This window comes from Rhamphochromis sp. 'chilingali' (genome assembly GCF_963969265.1).
Source record: "Rhamphochromis sp. 'chilingali' genome assembly, chromosome: 9".
Taxonomy (NCBI): domain Eukaryota; kingdom Metazoa; phylum Chordata; class Actinopteri; order Cichliformes; family Cichlidae; genus Rhamphochromis; species Rhamphochromis sp. 'chilingali'.
In genome coordinates this window covers 17,087,901-17,108,064 of record NC_137936.1, presented here as the reverse complement: position 1 = coordinate 17,108,064, position 20,164 = coordinate 17,087,901, and the positions used below count along the sequence as shown (strand labels likewise).

General features: G+C 41.0%; 1 protein-coding gene across 1 annotated transcript; it reads right to left on the bottom strand.

The window, feature by feature from the left end:
• Window positions 1-2,605: 2,605 nt before the first annotated feature.
• cdk4 (cyclin dependent kinase 4) lies at window positions 2,606-19,573 on the bottom strand. Its single transcript, XM_080892661.1, has 8 exons — window positions 19,327-19,573; window positions 8,908-9,142; window positions 8,697-8,832; window positions 8,355-8,522; window positions 6,299-6,408; window positions 5,045-5,095; window positions 4,824-4,959; window positions 2,606-3,397 (listed from the first exon to the last, which is right to left on the bottom strand). The coding sequence occupies exons 2-8, from the start codon at window positions 9,123-9,125 to the stop codon at window positions 3,296-3,298; spliced, it is 921 nt and encodes a 306-aa protein (XP_080748787.1). The 5' UTR covers window positions 9,126-9,142; window positions 19,327-19,573; the 3' UTR covers window positions 2,606-3,295.
• Window positions 19,574-20,164: the final 591 nt, after the last annotated feature.

Below are 20,164 nucleotides of genomic sequence, written 5' to 3'. Positions count from 1 at the left end.
AGTGAGAAAGTAAGGATGTACAGGATGGATCGTTTCTAAAGGGGAAAAAAATTAGAAAGATATAGAAAATGTTAAACAGAAGATAGGTTTTTGAGGGAGGGAAGCTATCTACAGTAACAGCAGGAGAAATGGAGGGAAAACTCCAAATATTGATGATAAGTTAGGTGGAAGACATCAGAGAAGATACAAGATGCGGAAGGACAAAAACATACTTTAGAAGTAACGCAATGCACAACCTTCAGGTAGAAGGTCCTATTTTGTCTTGTCTCTTAATCATGAACCTGTCAGCATCAACAACATGACTCAGGGATCAAGCAAACGGCTTTCTTCTCACACTTACATTTAAACCTCAGAGTCACAGTTGTTGTTGTCTCGATTAAAAACAGAAGATCGAGCCGTAAAACCTATGGGCATCCGTATGTTATGTTAAAGCCTTTGTGGTTTTAAGATATTTACTAAACATATTGTGATTTATTAAGGCTGCTGAAATTATAATAGTAGCATCATAATCAGTTAATAATGAAAAGTAGAGTTTCTTTCAGCAGCAGTACAATCACACACATTGAAGCTAACTCTGGGACTAATAAAGGCTCTCATCTCATCTCATCCTATCTTATCTCATCGACTTAAATCTTCGCTGGCATTTTTGTTGCTCATTTTTTGATATGTACTTTATAATTTACTTGTTAACCGTTCACTTTGCTTTCTGCACATATCTGGAATGATATCTATTCGTTTCCATACTTAACTAATACGTAAAAGTCAAAAATGGCTATTACTCATATACAGTATGTGTCAGATATTTCAGTTGTGCTAATAATGGCGCTATTTTCAAATGCCTGTTTAATTTTCAGGTTTTTTGAGTGTTTTCTTTGTAGCCACAGGTGGTTGCCATTTAGGTGGAAATCATGGAAAGTTAAAACCCACGTTTAAAAAGCAGAACAGTGTTTAATATGTGGTTTTGTGCTTACCTGCCAAAACATTACATTCATATGTCTTTACTTAATTCACATTTTTCAGCCTTGATAACATTTAGAGCTTTTTGCTAACAATGGGAATGCTGCAAAAGCACAAAGTTAACTGTTAATGTAAATGTATTCATCTAACCAAATCAAGATAGACCTGGGGATTTAAATATTGCTTTTAACAGTCTAAAACACTCTATAAACGCATTTCTTACTAGTGCCTATTGCTATTGTATAGTACTGTGAAAAAGTCTTTCAGCCAACTCTCATTTCTTTATAGTTCACATCCAAGCAGCTGGACTTTCTTGCAAAGTTTAAAATGCTTTTGAGCAATCTGTGCTTTCTGAAGGTCTTTCAAAGTTTTCTTTACTGTTTATTTGTTAAACTACTTCACACTGACCTATGAGTCATTCAAGCATTAAAAATGCGCCTAACTCAATGGATGCACTAATGTAATGTCTACATGAGACAAATAAAACTTCATTCAAATAAAAGAAAAATATAAAAAAGTATTTTTTCCCCAAATTTCTTTAGATATAACTACAAAAATGTCACAAACAGCACAGTTTGACAGGCATAAAAATCACATTTTTTCTCATGTAAGTTTACTCCCAAAGTAGAAAACATGGCACATCTCGGCATGCTGTGCAGCGTCTCCTTAAAAAATCTGAAGAAACTGAACACGTGCAGAACAAATGAAGAAGTGGCAGGCATAAAAAAAAAAGAAAAAACAGTATCTGAAAAACCCAAATCCTCTTCAGTTGATCCATCTACTGTTCTCTAAAGCTTCAATGGTCTCAGTGGAAAGGTGGGATTATTAAGGCATCCTTAAGAAAGTGAAGGAGGCAGAAAAATGCCAAAATACACAAGGACTCGACTAAAAATCAGTGGCAACAGGTCTGATGGCGTGATGGATCTGAGACATCTTTGGTTCAAATTGTCATCAACAGGTATGGAGGAGGTGAGGAGAGAGGTACAGCAGCCATGTGTAAAACACAGTGGAGGCTCTGTGATGGTTTCAGCCAGTGTGTTGGAGTTTGTGTCAAAACTGATGGAATTATGAGTGATTATGAATTTATCTACCATGTAATACTGGAAACCTTCACCCAGTAACTTTATTTTTGAAGCATACCTAAATAGAAAAAACACAGCAAAACACTATCAGTGACGGATCTGCTTCACCAGAGCCCAAACCTCAAAATTATTCAAGCAGCGAGAGATCATCTTGACCAAAAACAGAATAAAAAGCAGAAAACATCCAAAGAAGATCATTGAATGCCCCTCAAGAAGTCCAGAGAACTATTCCCAAGACACTACTTATAGCAATGATGACGAAGCTTGCCTAAGAGAGTTCAGGCTGTGTTGATGAATAAAGGTGGTCATACAAAATATTAAATATTACGAACTCTGTTTTGCCTTAAATACTCGCACTTGTTGCACTGAATCAGTCCCATTTACCTAACAAAAATAAAGAAGTGAGGGGGGGCTTTCACAGTACCGTCTAATTGAATATGCTAACGATGGCACGATTCACAATTTTATACCTCATGTTCATTCAAGAAACACATTTCAGTCCATTTTTCGGTTTCATTCATTCCACAGACCCCCAATCTGTGTAATAAAACACAATTAAGCCTCAGTGTGGTTGAAACATTTATTTATATTTGCAGTGATGACTGATTTCAGATGGTTGCAGCAACAGAAGACAAATGTTAAACACGAAATGAACTACACCCATTCAGTCTTTCAGCACATAGAAAAATACTTTTGTTTCTTGAGCTAATTCAAGGGCAATACCAGTATTTTTATAAGGTGTGTCGTTCTTGTGTGCTTATCCACTTCTACTTGTTCCTTTTCCTCACAAATTTAACACAGCTAGCTTAAATCATTTACATACAGCTCAATGCCTGTCACAGTCTTACAATGTTATTGTTCCTATTGTATTATATTAATACAGCTACAGTAAACTCACTATCTAATGGCTTTTCTAATCTGACACGTCCAGAAATGTCGCAGGAGGAACATTTTGTCGGCGATGACACGACTTTTGTGTTTATGAGTGCCAGCTGACGATACTGATACGTGAAAAAACACTGGTACTGTCCTTTAAGACGTGACACGTTATTACTCGTTACATTTACACATTGAGAACCATAGCAGCGATCCTCATTTCATTCCTCTTTCTCAGCCTTTTACCTTTTTTTTTGTGATGCGGGAATAACAAAATAATATTCCGAAGCAGACATCGTGAAAGGCAGAGCGGTGAATGACACTGATACGTCGAAACTTCCAACACTGTTACCTCTTGCTGCGCGCTTCCCTGGACGACTTCAGCTTTTTGTCTGAGTCGACGTCGCCTCGTCCCGAAAATATTCATGTTCTAGTGCGTTTAAGGCTGATATTCGTTTCAAGGGGTCAAAGGTCAGCATTTTCTGTGGAGGAAAGAGTAGCACGATGTTAGAAGTGTATCACTGTACGTTGTGAGCTCTTTAATGGACAGTTTGATGAACTGCCAAAGAATATCTAATCAGCCAGTCACATGACAGCAACTGGCATGTAGACATGGTCAAGACAAGCTGGGCATCAGAATCAGGAAGAAAGAGGATGTAAGTTTGAATGTGGCACGGTTGTAGTGTCAGAAAGGCCAGTCTGAGTATTTCTAAAACTACTGAGCTACTGGGATTTTCCCACACAACCATCTCTAGGGTTTCCAAAGAAAAAAAGAGAAAATGTCCAGTGGGCGGCAGTTCTGAGTTTAGAGGTCAGAGGGGAATGGGCAGACTTCTGAATGCATAGCACATCAAACCTCGAAGCAGACGTGCTACAGCAGCAGAAGACCACACCAGGTGCTCCTCCTGTCAGCTAAAAACAGGAACTGAGGCTACAATTCACACGACAGAAGACTGAAAAACGTCGACTGGTCTTTCGATTTCTGCTGTGACTTTCAGATGGTAGGGTCAGACTTTGGGGTAACCAACATGAAAAGATGGCTCCATCGTGTCTTGTATGGTTCAAGCTGCTGCTGCTGGTGGCTATTTTCTTGGCATATCTTGGACTCCTTAGAACCACTGAGCACCATTTAAATGCTACAGCCTACCAGCCTGCTGACCATGACCATCCCTTTATGACCACAGTGTACCCATCCAGCTGGATAACATGTCACAAAGCTCAGATCATCTCACACTGGTTCCTTGAACATGCCCATGAGTTCACTGTACTCGGATGGCCTCCACAGCACCTTTGGCATGTGGTTAAATGGGTGATTCACATCATGAATGTGCAGCAACTGTGTGATGCTATCATGTCAATATGGAGCAAAAAGATCTCGGAGGTATGTTTCCTGCACCAGAGAAGATTAACTGGCAGATTCAGTCCTATTTACCAATTCTGCAGTGAAACCGAGAAGTAAAAGCACTTGTGTTTCTATTATTTATCACATCATACAGGGAGACATGATAAAATCTTCTGTCTACTTTAAATAGTTAGGTAACGCCTTTAATCACAGGAGGAATGAACATTTACTGTAAATCTCCTTTAAATATTCCATTTAAAATGTCAATTTAAGTCATATTTCCTCTTTAACCAGCACTCTGTAAAGCATGCGAACAAAACCCTTTTCTTAAAAGGGCACTTCCTCTAACACAACCAGCTGAATAAGCAAAAGGAGTCACAGGAATTTGTCAGGATCGCAGCAGTTGAATTCCTGAGGCTCGTGTTTAAGGCAAATGAAATTCTTCTGGGATATGAGATTGCTTAATCTGTTAATGCCCTGATTTTAACTCGGTATGTAGCTGAGACATAAATCAACTACCAGGCAGGATGCAAAGCCGCTCTAATGATTTAATTCACGAGCCTTACCAGCAACAGTTGCGCCCCATGCTCATTTATCTCTGGGACAAAGTCCGTGATTGGGCGAGCCGTGAGAGTGGGGAAGTTTTTCCTTGATAGTGTAACATCAGTCGGCCACTCCTCCTCTGGCGGCAAGCCGATAACCCTGAAATGACGTGTAAGTTTCAGTGACAAAGGAGTTGCGAGAATGATCAGTCGGGTTAATGTGACTGAAAGTGTTTGTTACTCACTCAAAAATCTTCCCAAGTTGGTCCATTTCTGATTCTCCACAGAACAAAGGTCTAACACGCAGACAGAACAAAGACGAGTTAAAAGCTGGAAGCTGATGGTTATTTTTGACCTTTGGCCTAAAAGCTACAACATCATAACACTGTGCATTTTTGATGAATCATAAGAATCTCACCATCTTCATAGGAACTGCTCACAAAGGGATCGTTTTTTAGGCATTCATCCTTTGATGCAATGTGTCATTTGTACCGCTAGGTGGAGCTGCTGTGTGCTTCTTAGCATTTCTGATTAAACTTAAAAGCTCCTCTAATACGTTCATAAAATTGCTGCTATCACAGGATCAGTCTCTTAAATTAAACTTCTAAATCACCAAACAAAATTAATACTGAGCTGAAGTCAGTTCTTAATATTAATATTAAGCTTATTGGTTAATTACCCACCCCTGCTCTATGGTAAATTTGTATCACCAAGCATCATCATTCCCTAAACAGCTATAAAAAAAATACAGTTTAACTCAATAAACCTTAATCTTAAGTTACAGCTATAAAATGTTTATGGCAAAGACCTTTTTTATTTACTCTTTAAACCAATTTACCCTTATTAAAACTCATTTTACTGATATATGTACTAATATATGAGAAACTAAAAACCGCCCGTGCCTCAGGACCAGAGAGCACACACTGACTGCAAATGTGCCGTGAATATTTTGGTTTCAGTCAGAAGCAGAATGCAGAAATGTTCATATATCTGTAAAATGTTCAGCCTCGTTGCACATTTGCACTGGATTTGCTATCATGTCCTGTCATCTTACTAAATATTTCTTGCACGTGATTAAAACGAAGAAATGATCCACATCTATGTCAAACATGAGAAAGTCAGCCTGACTTAAACCGAAAAAATGAACAACACTTTGTAAATATTTAACTTTCTCTAACCTTAGCCAACAGTTTCAGAACCTGAACAGCAAATAAAAAGCTAGACACGAGTCCCAGGCTTGTGCCTTTGTACACACTGCTTCCCTATCACAGGTGCAGTTAAAAGATGTCATGGTTATCGAGGCAGTGGTTTCACACAGAACCAGAGCAAATCAAACTTACTTGGCACGATGGAGATGATTTAAAATCGCAATCTAATCTGTTTTCAGGAATTTAATGAGAACCCAGAGCTCACGTCACACCTCGCAGAGGATGAGTAATCAGGCCTCTGCTACTTTTTAACTTAGTGACTCAGATCACAAAAATCGAATGCTGACTCACTTCCGTCTGAACATCTCTGCAAAGATACAGCCGGTGCTCCAGATATCCACGGGTGTGGCGTAACTGGACTGCAGCAGGACTTCCGGAGGTCGGTACCACAGGGTCACAACCTGGAAGACACAAACAGAACAGCTCAATGGATACATACCAAAAAAACCTTTTATCAATATGTATATGCTGATACTAATTCATCATGATCTGATGGGAATTTCTAACTTGGGGTTGGGCTCTAACAGAGTCGCAAACAGGTCAAATACTGTTGAAGAACAAAACACTCGCACATTAGCTGCTTTTCTGCAGATGTTTCCAGAGTGTGTCATTCAGGTTGAGGTGAGAAAAAATGCTTTACTGATGTCTGAAGATCACGTAAAAGAGTTTATTCGTAGTGCAAAGACAGTGTTTAGCAAAAAACTCCACAAAACATTATCTAGTAGCAGGGGCGGGGCAGTCGACCCCCCTTGATATTCAACTGGGCCCCCATGTTGCCCCTCCAAAATTGCGTAGTCATGTCACTCCAACCATGGGCGGAAATTACAGATAAGATAGGAAGACAAGAAAGTTTTGAGCCCCTTTTTCTGTTAAAAACTGTTTTGTCCCCCTCAATGCATCACTGCACGTAAATACCATTACGTGCAGTGACAGCTATAGGGTTAAATAGCATTGTTAAAAGATGTGCTCCCCCTCATACCCCCCCCCCCCCCCCCCAACTCTTGAATTTGCAAACTGTAAGCAAAACGATGTGTTTTTTTCTAGCACTCAGGAAAATTAAACATACTTACTGCTGTAACCACTCTTTATTTTATTGGCTCCATTACTTTGTCGCTAAATCTGAATCTGCAGCAAGGGTGCTTTATAATTATGGGGAAGCTACGTCTTCTAATGGAGGTCTAGTGAACATTAAGATCATTACAGCTACTAAATTTAAAAACACTTTTAAAGTGCTTTTGTTTTCCTACGTATTTAATTGAATATTTTTTAGCCTCCTCCAGTACTTCCACACTATATCAGTAAAACGTCTGTGGTTTAATCCCAGGAGGGAACATAAAGTCCTTTGGGGTCGTGTCAGGAAGGTTATCTGGTATAAAAAATCTACCAAAATAAGCATGTGGAGCTACTTCCTGTCCTTGTAATTAAGATAGCAACCAAAAATAACTCTATGAGCCTCCCTCCCTGACTCATTTGACTAATTGATGGGCCTCTCCTTTTAAAAGTCCTGGAAAAATGCCCCTGCCTGGCAAAGGTCTGCATCTTCAGCAGGTAATTTTCTTTCACTGTACTCATGCTAATGCAGAAGCTAGCATTTAGCTAAAGTTACAGACATACCAGCATGGCTCTAGCCTTTTATTGTTACTGTACTGTTCATTTTTTAAACCACTAAAACAATTTTTCAGAATTCAAATAAAACAAATAATAAGCGGACACAGCCACAATCACAGCATCTTTAATTATGGGGCAAATGTGCGTGACATTAAAAGCAAAACGCCAAAACAAGGCATAGCAGTTTAAACATGAGTAATAAAATGCTAGCCAGTGCAGTAAATCTGGATATTACGTCTTTTTTTTTTTTTATAAAAATGTAGTTTTGAGGCATCATGGTTTGTCCTGGAGTATTTCCTGGCAATCTGCTAACACTCCAGGAAGTTACTGCTCCCATCCAAGTCACGGCGTGAGATTTTACACAACATCTTTACACAAAAATGTGATATAATGCATTAATTACCGAGGCGTGGGGTTACTACTTGGCAGCTTTTGTTACTTTTGGATTGTTTACCCACCATTTCCAGTCCTGCCTTACGCTAAGCTAACCATCTGCTGGTTGTAGTGTTCTTATCTAACGCTAAGCAAGAAGGCAAATAAGCATATTTTCCAAAATGTTTATGCCTGGCACCAGAACGCTGAAGACTGGAAACTGTATGTTATTTTCACTGTCTAGCTGCCTAAAACACTTTGAAGTGCTGACTACAATGAAATGGTAGAAAATCGACAATAAGAATTAATCAAAGTTAGAAAAAAAAATTACAATATCCTTTGGAAAATTACTCTATACACGTCTTACCACAGGAGTGAGGGCCATGTGGCAGCTGTAGATCCTGGCAAGTCCAAAGTCAGCCAGCTTCACCTGGCCCTGGCTGGTTACCAGAATATTCTCTGGTTTCAGGTCTCTGTGCATCACGCGGTTAGAGTGAAGGAATGCAAGACCACACAGCAACTGCTTCATCAAATCCTGCAAAAACACAAGCAGAGCTTCACTGGAACTACATATTTTACAGCTTTCAGCTTGGGAACAGGGATTTAAATGAGTAATAAGCAGAACCGTCCATGCTTGGAATGTGGTATCAGCAATGTTATTTTACTTTAGCTAACTTTTAGTGTAGATATAGCTGGAGCCAGTTCTCACTTTAATGCGGTCTGGAGATAATCCTGGTGCTGGCGCTTTCTCTAGGTATGTCTTAAGGTCCTGGTCCACGTGCTCAAACACTAGAGTGACTTTGGTCTCCTGGTTTGCTCCCTTGGTGGCGCAGACATCCATAAGCCTGCAGAAGTAAGAAAATTCATGACTCCTGTGTGAAGCATTCATTTTAATCACAAGATGAAAAGACGACACCCACCTGACCACATTGGGGTGGTCGAACTGCTCCAGCCGTTTTAACAAAGCCACTTCTCTGACTGTGGAGACCGGGAGGCCGTTTTGGTCTGTCCTCACATGCACGCTCTTCAGAGCCACAAACTGCCCGCTCTCAATGTCCCGGGCTTTATAAACAGTCCCATAAGCACCTCCACCGATTTCTGCCACCGGGTCATACTGGATGCTGGTGCTGTGGGCCATGGCCAAGTTGAAAGAGCCTGACACATAAAGCAATAATGATATTACTGGCAATCGGTTAATGTCCTGTGGAAAGTGCACTGCTTCAAGTGACCGATCACAGTGGTTGAAGATGCAAATACATGATGAGGCTAGAAAAAAAGTAATGAAATCGTTAAAGTCAGCTGGATTCACCCTCTGGGCATGAAGACTGCCTGGACCCAAGTGGTTATCTGACCATCCACTTCAGAGAACAACAACACTGGCATTGCTTAAAAATGCAAAAAGAAAAAAAAACTTATAAAAACCCATCTAACAACAGTCAACCAGCATAATGAACTTTTTATGAACTCTCTACACCGAACAAGGAACATCATCTTCCCAAAGACATTCTGTGTGGGAGAAGCTGGTGACTGTTCAGTAATAAAGAGAGAAAAGTCCTCGGGCTAACACCAGGCAGAGGCTGAAATTCATTACCACATCTCTGCAAACCTGCCACATCCAAAATGAATTGATGCTCCTCAACAGCTCTTGTGCTTGAGGATCCATTTCTAAACGAGTACAAAGTCTATTTCCTGTCACACTGCCAGCAGTCCATCTTAGAAATAACTTCGAATTGGCGATAAAAAAGCACTTTTGTGTTAGAACTTCATGCGCTCTCAATGAAAGTCTTCCTGTTCGTGTTTTTTTTTTAAACTTTGCAAATGACCTTCTATAGCAACAGTATGCTTACTTTTATCTGTTTAACTACAGCGGGGGCTTTTATAGCAAATGTTTTTGGTAGCTACCAGTTTCTCTTTTATTCTTTGAGCTTTAGCCTGTTTTTGATGTGAAAAAGTTTCTAGCTTGCTAAAATTATTCAGTTGAACTTCTTCCACTACATTACATTTTTAAAACCTTTTCCCTAATACTCCAAAGACCCCCCCCACTACAGAGATCCACTTCTATCAGCAGCTGTTGGCTTTTCCCCTCGTCTAGCAGACCTTACACTTTTGCCACCAGACCAAACATCTGTAAAAATGTCCTCGTCTGTTCATTTTGCTTTCAGTTTAGTGTCTGTTTGTGAATGAATTGCTCCAAAGACTCGTGTTGTTATAGGTTATAGTGCAAGTCTTTAGCAGCACTAGTCCTTTTGACTTCTTGAGATAATTAGCCCACTCACTACTGCTGTCAGTGTTGCTGTGCAAATACATTCGACTGTCTCAGCTGTAGTTTTCAATGATGTAGTACCCCTTTAATTTTGATTCAATTCAATTTTATTAATATAGCACCAAATCACACAAACAGTCAACTCGAGGCAGTTTATATTGTAAGGTAAAGATCCTACAAAAATAAGTGAGGCTGGGGGAGATCACCTCTGAAACCCGGTCCCTCAGTATTGGTGCCCCCCAAGGATGTGTCCTCTCACCACTACTGTTCTTGTCATGATCCTGGGTCCTTTTGACCCAGCGTTTTGTGTTTTCTCTTCGAGATTTTGGTTCTGTTCACCTCTAATTGGTGTTTACCCTGTTCCCCCCCGTGTGTTCCTGTTTTATTGTGAAGGTCTGCGTCTTATGTGAGTGTTTTCAGTTTGCCTCCCTGGTCTCGTCATGTTAATCACTCCCAGCTGTGTCTCCCACCTGTGTGTAATCTCCCTGTGTTCTGAGTGTATTTAAGTTGTATTTTCTGTCTTAGTAATTGCTGGTTCGTCTGTGTTGTTTCCCCTCGGTCTCCCTGCGTCTCCCCGTATGTATTTCTCCGGACCTCCCTGCATCCTCATTCTGGTTTGTCTTATTAGTTTACCCAGTTTAGGTTTCCGGTTTCATGTTTTGTCGCCACCGCTGTTTGTACTTACACCCCTGTCAATAAACACTCACCTGCACCAGAGCTGCCGCCTTTTGGGTCCTTTTCTACATTCCACACGGCTTGCCCCGGCAATCCGTGACAGTTCTCCCTCTACACTAACGACTGCACCTCCAAGAACTCGGCTGTCAAACTCCTAAAGTTTGCAGATGACACCACTGTCATTGGCCTCATTCAAGATGGTGATGAGTCTGCATACCGGCAGGAAGTTGAGCGGCTGGTACTCTGGTGCAGTCAGCACAATCTGGAGCTGAACACTCTTAAGACTGTAGAGATGACAGTGGACTTCAGGAGACATCCCTCAACTCTGCTCCCCCTCACCATATCAGACAGCCCTGTGTCGACTGTGAAGACCTTCAAGTTCCTGGGTACAACCATCTCCCAGGACCTGAAGTGGGAGACCAACATCAACTCCATCCTCAAAAAGACCCAGCAGAGGATGTACTTCCTGAGACAACTGGGGAAGTACAGTCTTCCACAGGAGCTGCTGATCCAGTTCTACACTGCGGTCATTGAGTCTGTCCTGTGCTCCTCCATCACAGTCTGGTATGGAGCAGCCACTAAACAGGACAGGAGCAGACTGCAGCGGACTGTACGGGCAGCAGAAAGGATCATCGGCACGCCCCTGCCCTCCATCCAGGACCTGTACCTCTCAAGAACCAGTAAACGGGCAGGGAAAATCATCACAGACCCCTCACACCCTGGACACAGACTTTTTGATCTGCTGCTGGTACAGAAGCCTGCAGACCAGGACCACCCGACACAGGAACAGTTTCTTTCCCCTCGCCATCTCCCTTCTTAACAGTTGACCTGTCACACTGCTCCCACTGCCAGACTGCAGCTGCACCTTATGTACATTTTGTAGTATTCATTCCACCTCATTCATTTCTGTATTTTATGTATATAAGTTTAGATTCGTTATTTATAGTTGGTTTACACAGCTTTGTGTATGTATGTGTAATGTGTATATATAGACACGTGTGTGTGTGTGTGTGTGTGTGTGTGTGTGTGTGTGTGTGTGTGTGTGTGTGTGTGTGATTTACATTGCTGTGCTTGAGAGCCACCATCTACTGGAACCAAATTCCCTGTATGTGTTTGCACATATACTTGGCCAATAAACACGATTCTGATTCTGATAAAGAGAAAACCCCAAGCAAGCGCTTTGGCGACAGTGGGAAGGAAAAACTCCCTTTTAACAGGAAGAAACCTTCAGCAGACCCAGGCTCAGGGAGAGGCGGCCATCTGCCCCAACTGTCTGAGGGTGACGAGAGGAAGAAAGGCAAAAAACACACTGTGGGAAAGAGCCAGAGATTAATAATAAGTAACGATCAATGCAGAGCAGTGTATAAACACACGGAGAGTGAAGACCACTCAGTGGGAAGCCCCCAGCAGCCTAGGCCTATTGCAGTGTAACTAAGGTAGGATTCAAGGTCACCTGATCCAGCCTTAACTATAAACTTTGTCAAAAAGGGAAGTTTTAAGCCTGATCCTAAAAGTAGAGAAGGTGTCTGCTTCCTGGATCCAAACTGGGAGCTGGTTTCACAGGAGAGAGGCCTGAAAGCTGAAGCTTCTGTCTCCCATTCTACTTTTAAATATCCTGGGAACCACAAACCAGCAGTCTGAGAGCAGGATGCTCTACTGGGGTGATGTGGTACTATGAGGTCTTTATGGTAAGGTATGATGTGGTCTGTCTTTTTATTCCTTGTCAGTGAAGGTGTTTTTTTTCTTTTCAAAGCCAGTTTGTACCATTATCTCTACGATGCTCCCACTCCTACCATTTAATAACCTTAAAGAATAAAAATTTATCAAAAACGATAAATTGTACTTCACTTGAATGTTTATAACAGGTAGACCTAGGATGCTTTTTAAAATTCTTCAATTCATATTTAGTGGTAAGACATAGGGCTGGGCGATATGACCCAAAATTCATATCTCGATATTTTTTTAAGCCATAAAATAAGAACAAAAAGAGAGTTCTTAGTCAAAGCTGTGTCCCAGATGTCACACAGGCACTTTTATTAACATACAGCACAGATGTACATGAAAAATTACTCAAAATTAAATTATGAGCATTTATTAAATAATAATGCTCCATAAATAAAAGAAAACAATTTTGTTTTTGTGCTAAACAAAGAGCTCACAATTGTGCAGCCAAAATGTAAACTAAAAGACACTGAGCGTAATAACAAAGACAGACAGATTTCACAGCTGCTCTGTTCCCGAGTTTTACTGTGTGACTGATAGCCTGGAGTTTGAAATCCGCTTCATAACCACGTCTCTTACAGGTGCCATTTATGGTCCTTATACACACACAATACGGTAATATTACGTTGAAGCACAGTACGTATCACTCCGCGAAGCTCCTCGGTAGCCGTAATGCGCCGACAATCTATCAAGCGGTGCAGCTCCGTAGCTTACCAAAGTCGTACTCAAACATTTTTGACAGATTGCTGAGCGCCGTGTACCACATAAAATCGGTTCGCGGCCATCAAGCACAACCAGAATTCATACATAAGGCGCGCTATCAACTTTTGAGAGAATGAAAGGATTTTAGGGTTAGCGCGGTTAGCTCGTTAGCGCGGTTAGCTCGTTAGCATGTTTAGCTCGTTAGCACGTTGACGCCGTCCAGCCCCACGCATAGGGCGATGCGCAGTAACTCGTTAACGGAGATTTGCCGTGTCTATCTTGTCGCTGCCTGCACGTGAAGCGATGGGGGAGGAGGGGGAGTTGTCTTCAGTGAAGGCGAGGCGGAGTAACGTTGCGTAGAGACAAAAGTGGACGAAAGAGAGGCAAACTTGCGGCTCCACAACTATAATTATAACGTAACATAGACTATATCGATATAAAGGATATTGTCACATCTTATATCTCGTATAAAATTATATCGATATGTTTTAAAAACTCGATATATCGCCCAGCTCTAGTAAGACAAACAAAATTCTGCCACAGACTGGTCTCCCTGTTGAAGAGGTGATAAGGTCCATACAGATATATACACACAGAAAGGCTGAGAAAGTTCTACTAAAATGCTTTAGGAGTAGAAAAATGTCCCACATCTTGACAAACTTATGGTAAAAATGTCACTCAGCTCGTTTAATGTAGCTCCTTAAAAATGTACACATGCTGTAAATACTTTACAATTTACACATTTGTTTTTTAACCCTCTCAGGCTCAAATTAAGTTTTTGTTGCTAATGCACAAAAGAACACCTGCAGTGGTACTTCTGAGTAAAACAAACTCATAAAATATGTATGTGGAGTAATCAGGTTGTTAGCTTTTACTTGTTGCAAATCTGCAACGCTTGCCTTGAGAGGGTTAAGATTTTTCAAACAAAAAGTTACTTTGATGTTATTTTAGTGTTATTTTATATTTTACCCAGCAGCATTATTAAAATTGACTTGTGCACATAACAGAATTAACTTTGCTTTTTTTCTCACTGTGTGTTTGTAATACAAAACTATGCTTGGAGCTGCAAAGCATTTGAAGGCTAGTTAAGCCAACATCGGTTAGAGCGGAGATATATTCATCAGTGCTCTATTATATACTTATCAAATGTGAAGTGTCTTATTTGCGAAATGGGTGAAACGCATGACACAAAAAACATCTTAAGCTTGATTCCAGCCAGGAATACGTGTTGCGTATCATACTCCCCTCCGGCCCCACCTGACTTCTCCACCTCCCATTTCCTGCCTGCCCCCAACTGTCAACTGCCACATAAAGACAACTGCTACCCCCACCCCACCCTTTACCCCCCACCCATCAAAAAAGGGAAATACTATTAATTTTAGGTTTTTAATCCACAAGTGGCAGGAGTCATGTGACTCAACAAATGCGGCTCCACTTTAAAGTCGAGGTCCTTTGACGAGGGACTTCTGCCCACCACTCTGCAGCACAGGAAGCACCTTCAATCACTCGACCCAAAAAATCTTTCTGTGCCGTCGCTCCAGCCCTCAGTCTCCCGACAGGAAGCAGGTACACGGCCAGAGACAACATCATCCCTCTGCTTCCTTCTCTTTGTTAAAGCCTCGGCCTTTAATCTGTCAAGGCAGCTTGGTGCACTTCCTCCGCTCAGCCCATCCCCTAACTGATTTCCATCCATCCACACCCCTTTGACCTACTACACCTCTAATGCCTGATACGGATCTCTCTGCAAGCCCTGCTTTTGCATTCTGAGCTCGCTTACTCCTTGGTAGAAGTTCTCTTCTCTTTAAAGTGTGAAAACAAAACAATGTCCCATTCAGGGTCTCTTAAGAACCTGTTGATCTTGTTTAGACCAAGACTTGTCTGCCATTATGTCAAGTCACAGAGCGAGCGATGTGTTGCTGTCGAAGAAATAAAGAAAGACCTCAAACCAAACTAGACTCCAGTGTTTTGGATTCGGCACCACTTTCGTTTAACAGTATTTATTACCCACCACAGCACAGCAAAACCATCCGTTTGGTTCATGCCTTCTGAGTAAAAGGAGTAGAGGACAAAGCTGACTGTAACCTGACATCCCCAGGCTGATGTACTGCCACCAACAAAATCTATTTTCCCTATTTTCATGTGACTCAAACTGTTAATAAAAGTAGAGCAGAAACATCACCTGACTCTGTGCATTAACGATGATCAGAGAAAAGAAAGATGAAGTAGGCCTAGAACTTACATTTTTCTGAAGAAAGGCACAGCAACAAAGGACTAGAAACACAATCCACTCAAAGTCCAACACTTCAACAAGGAATTCATTCTCTTCTGGATTTGGCTGCTAATGTCATTTTCCAAAACAGGTAATCCAAAGTCCAACACTGTAAACGGCTGTGAGATATTTGGCTTACACAGTATGAAAGCATCTCTGTGTGTTTTATATGAGCCCAGAGATGGAAAACAAATAAATAGAGAGTGCACTTATGGGCTTATTGTCAGCATAGAGATAATTCAGTAAAAATCTTACAGTCCTCATCTTCCACGAGAAGAAAATGTCCATATGGAACGAAAGAAACCTGCCAAGTTCAGATTTGTTATTAATATCTCAAAGTGTTTAATGAATGAATAATCCACTGGATCACTGCATCGGCTAAAATACTGTATCAACCAGAGATGGGCAGTAACGCGTTACTTGTAACGCGTTACTGTAATCCGATTACTTTTTTCAAGTAACGAGTAAAGTAAGGGATTACTATTGCAAAAACGGTAATTAGATTACCGTTACTTTGCCGTAGGAACGCTGCGTTACTGCGTTACTAAAACCGTGATTTTTTTGCGAGAATGTCTCATGACAGTGACGTAAGCAAGTGCGACGTTCGTGACAACAGCTGTGTGCAGATCAACAGTGGATAATATATCGAGTGCGGGAGAGAGTATGAGCGTGCAGCGTTTAAAGCGTGGAAGTACTGACCTTATTTTGAGTTTGATTCCATAAAAAGTGACAAAAACATTAGTGTCCATTAGCATTGTGCGTGGGAAGAAAACTTCTTTTTACAGCGAAACCCCCCCCCAAACGTCCAAGCAAGCACTGAGTGCGCAACGACGTAATGGGAAACTCACAGAGAAACTCGCGGATTCTTCCACTGACCGCTGCGGCTCACCTGCACCAGGGTAAACCTCCGCCTACCCCGCTCCTGCTTTACAGGTGAAAATAGAGCAACAGGACCGCTGAGTCTTTGACTTTATTTATTTTCTGCTGTGTTTTACTTGCATCTATTTGAAAGACTGAGTGTAAACACACAAAAAAAAATTATTTTATGTGCTGGAATGTGTACAAAATAGGTTTAAATATTAAACAAATTTCTTCCAGTCAGAGAATGTTGCATATAATTAAATTTTTGCTTGATGCATAAAGTTAAAAGATTAAAACTAATAAAACAAGTTTTAAAAAGGGACTTTTCCATTTGATTACATTTTGTATGATGGATTATGCAGAAAAAGTAGAATTGGGCTGAAAGCTCTATCGCTTTATCACCTATTCAGGTTTTAAATCGTGTTTTTAAAAAGTAACTAAGTAACTAAGTAATTAATTACTTTTGAAAATAAGTAATCAGTAAAGTAACTGGATTACTTTTTGGGGGAAGTAATCAGTAATTAGTTACTAAGAATAAAAAATGACTAATATTGCCTACAGTTGTTTTTATATATCCAGACGTGCTCCCAAACCACAAACGGCAATTATAAACCACATGTAGTCAATATAAACTGTTGTTACTAAGAGGAAGAGGTATTGCTTTAATTTACCGCAACTCTTCCTCTTGTGCAAAGAAAACTGAGTCAGACTTGTCTGCTGACATGAATCCACCAAAATTTCTCTCGAAATTATTAAGAAATGAACCGACATACAGGATGCAAATAAAACTTTCTCTTCTGCAAAAAACAAAACAGAACTCACTTCTCTAAATAACACTGAGATCAATTTTGCCATCAAAATATATTTACATAAAAACCTTTTTGACAAAGCTTATAGTTGGGGCAGGATCAGGTGACCCTAAGTTATACTGCAATAGGCATAGGCTGCTGGAGGCATCCCATGATGCACCGAGTGTTTCTTCTTCACTGACATTTTTTCACTCACTATGTGTTTATATCATTTAATCATTTGTTATTATTAAACTCTGGCTCTCTCCCATCGTGTGCTTTTTGTCCGGTCTTCCTTGCTTCACCCCAGTCGAAGCAGATGGTCGCCCCTCCCTGAGCCTGGAGGCTTCTTCCTGTTAAACGGGAGTTATTCCTTCCCACTCTCGCCAAGTGTTTGATAATAGGGGATCATCTGATTGTTGGTGTATTGACCTTACAGTATAAAGTGCCTGGAGGTGACTGTTGTTGTGATTTGGTTTAATATATAAATATGAACATATGAGCATGTTTCATGTGCCTGGAAAGGGGAAAAGCAGTAAACTAGCTAGCAACATAATTTGACTCCAAGTTTATATTCACCTTTAACTCCTCATTTAAGTCGACACCTTTGTCAGTAACTTTGCATACAACACTTAAATTAAACCTTACATTTCAGAGGTTAAAAGAGCAACAACAACAAAAAAAATCAAGTTGTTAGCACTTCCATTTATCAGGCCGCAGTCAGTTCCTTTGTATTTGCTTCAAATTAATATCAGGGCAGGAAATTACTAACGCTTGATATGATAGGCCAAAACATTGCCCGTGATAACAAAGGCGTCATGATACAGCGGTACTCAACATGTGTCGAGATAATAAATGATATGCACTGCACTTGCCTCTTCACTGCATGCAACCTGGTTACTCCTTCACTTTATAATGAATGACCACGAACAGTCACAAAGCAGGCACTCTGTAATTCATGTTGGTTCTGCGGGTTCTCGGGGGTTTGGGAGTCAGGGAGGAAACCTTCCCATCACAATTCTAACACCAGTTTAACTGGTCTGGGCTAGGCTGCACTTGGTTGTGTGGGCTGACTTAAATATTTATCCCCGCTCCCCAGAACTGGTTTCAAATGTACGTTTTGCAGCAGGCAGATCAAATGTCTACATTTATTGACTCAAACAAACTGTGGGAAGCACAATTTTGTGACGGACATCAAATGAATCAAATGTGCGAAACCCTGTCAAACATGTACTGATAATATCTGGCAGGAGGAACCAGTAGAGAGGATTACTGCATGTGCATTTTGCCCCATTCTTGGTTGACAGTGGTCAGAATAAATAATCCGTCGGGCTCTAGTGCCAGCAGTGTTTTCCCCTTGTCTTCACAGCAGGACACAACAGAACAGCCCTGTGGTTTTCAGTGAAACTACCACAGCCTGCCTGTAGAGCAATGACTCTCATAATGAATGATCAGCCTTTCTGTGGTCTCACTGTCTGAGCTGTGAGTCGTTCAGGAAGTGAACAACCCATGACTTGTCACCCTAAAAACATCTCCCGGTTTCCTTTTCCAGCATAGAACTGCTTGCACAACCAGGGGACACACTACAGCTGCACATCTGGAAGCTTCAGCGTCTGACAACACTGGGGTCACTGATCGCTGCCAGAACTGGTCGTGAAGCTCACAGTTACCTCCACACATTTCATTCATTTACTGATTCTTCTAAGCAAAATGCAAACCAGTGACACTGAAGGCCAGTGGGCGGAGGTAGAGAGAAAGCAGGCCAGGGCACACAGAAAGCCTGCTCTGTCCCGACACGTGGTGCTCCTCCATAGCGCTCCTTTGTTAATTACACTGGCAACAAAGTGCAGCAACAACAGGCCACATGGACTTTTTCCTCCTCACCTACATGTTCACTGACGTGGCAGGGAAAACAGCAAACTACAGCAAGCAGCGGATGAGGCAAATCGCCGCCTGCAACTTCCATTTCCACATCTGTGCCACATTACATAAATATCAGTGTCACACACTCTGATCGCAAGCGGCTTCGAGTAATCGTCAGCCCAGATACTGTACTCACCTCGCCCGTCTGTCTCTCTCTCTTCTGTGGCAGGTAAGCTCACTTTAGCTCTATAAGGAAGACATGCTCACTAATCTGCCACGTATAACTCGCATACAAACGGGTCACAAGTGGCAGGTCGGTAAGGTTTAAAGCCCAGCAGTGGATCTGCTGTGGAGAAGCCAATACACCGAGATGATTTCGGCCTCCACTGTGTTTTTTTCTTCAAGCCTGCACCCCTTTTGGGTTGTCTTCCTGTTGCTTCTAGCAAATCTCGGAGGCGGAGCCAAAAGAATTCACCAGCAAATGAATGAAAAACTCCCGAGCTCAGCTGTGCGTCTTAAACTTTTATAAAGTGTCCAGAATCTGCAGTTATTAGCAATATATGACAATCAGTCGGGAGGTAGTTAAGGATAATTGATATGTAGTAGTCAAATCTAATTTGTCCCATCAAAACTATTATTTAGAATATATATTTACATATTACCGTGTCTGAGTTTGTGCGTCGTGCAGGAGAATAACATAGCCTGCTTACGTCGCTTAGAAATATTTAACTACTGATAACAAGCAAACAAATAGTTTCTTGAGATTTCAGCTTATAAAACAAATCATTTCTTAGTTTGAACTGGCTTATTTTTTTAACGTTCAAAGATGAAAAAACTGCTGGTGGCATTGAAAAATAAATAAACAGACAAATAAATAACTTAAATTGATCAAATAATGCTAATTATGAGTTAATTAACACATCATCAAAATTTATATGAAGTACCTGATAGATTTTTAGATCCTCCCCAAAAATATGTTAAAAATCCGTCCATCCAGTCACTGAAGCAGTGTGGTTCGTCAAATGAGTTTTAAC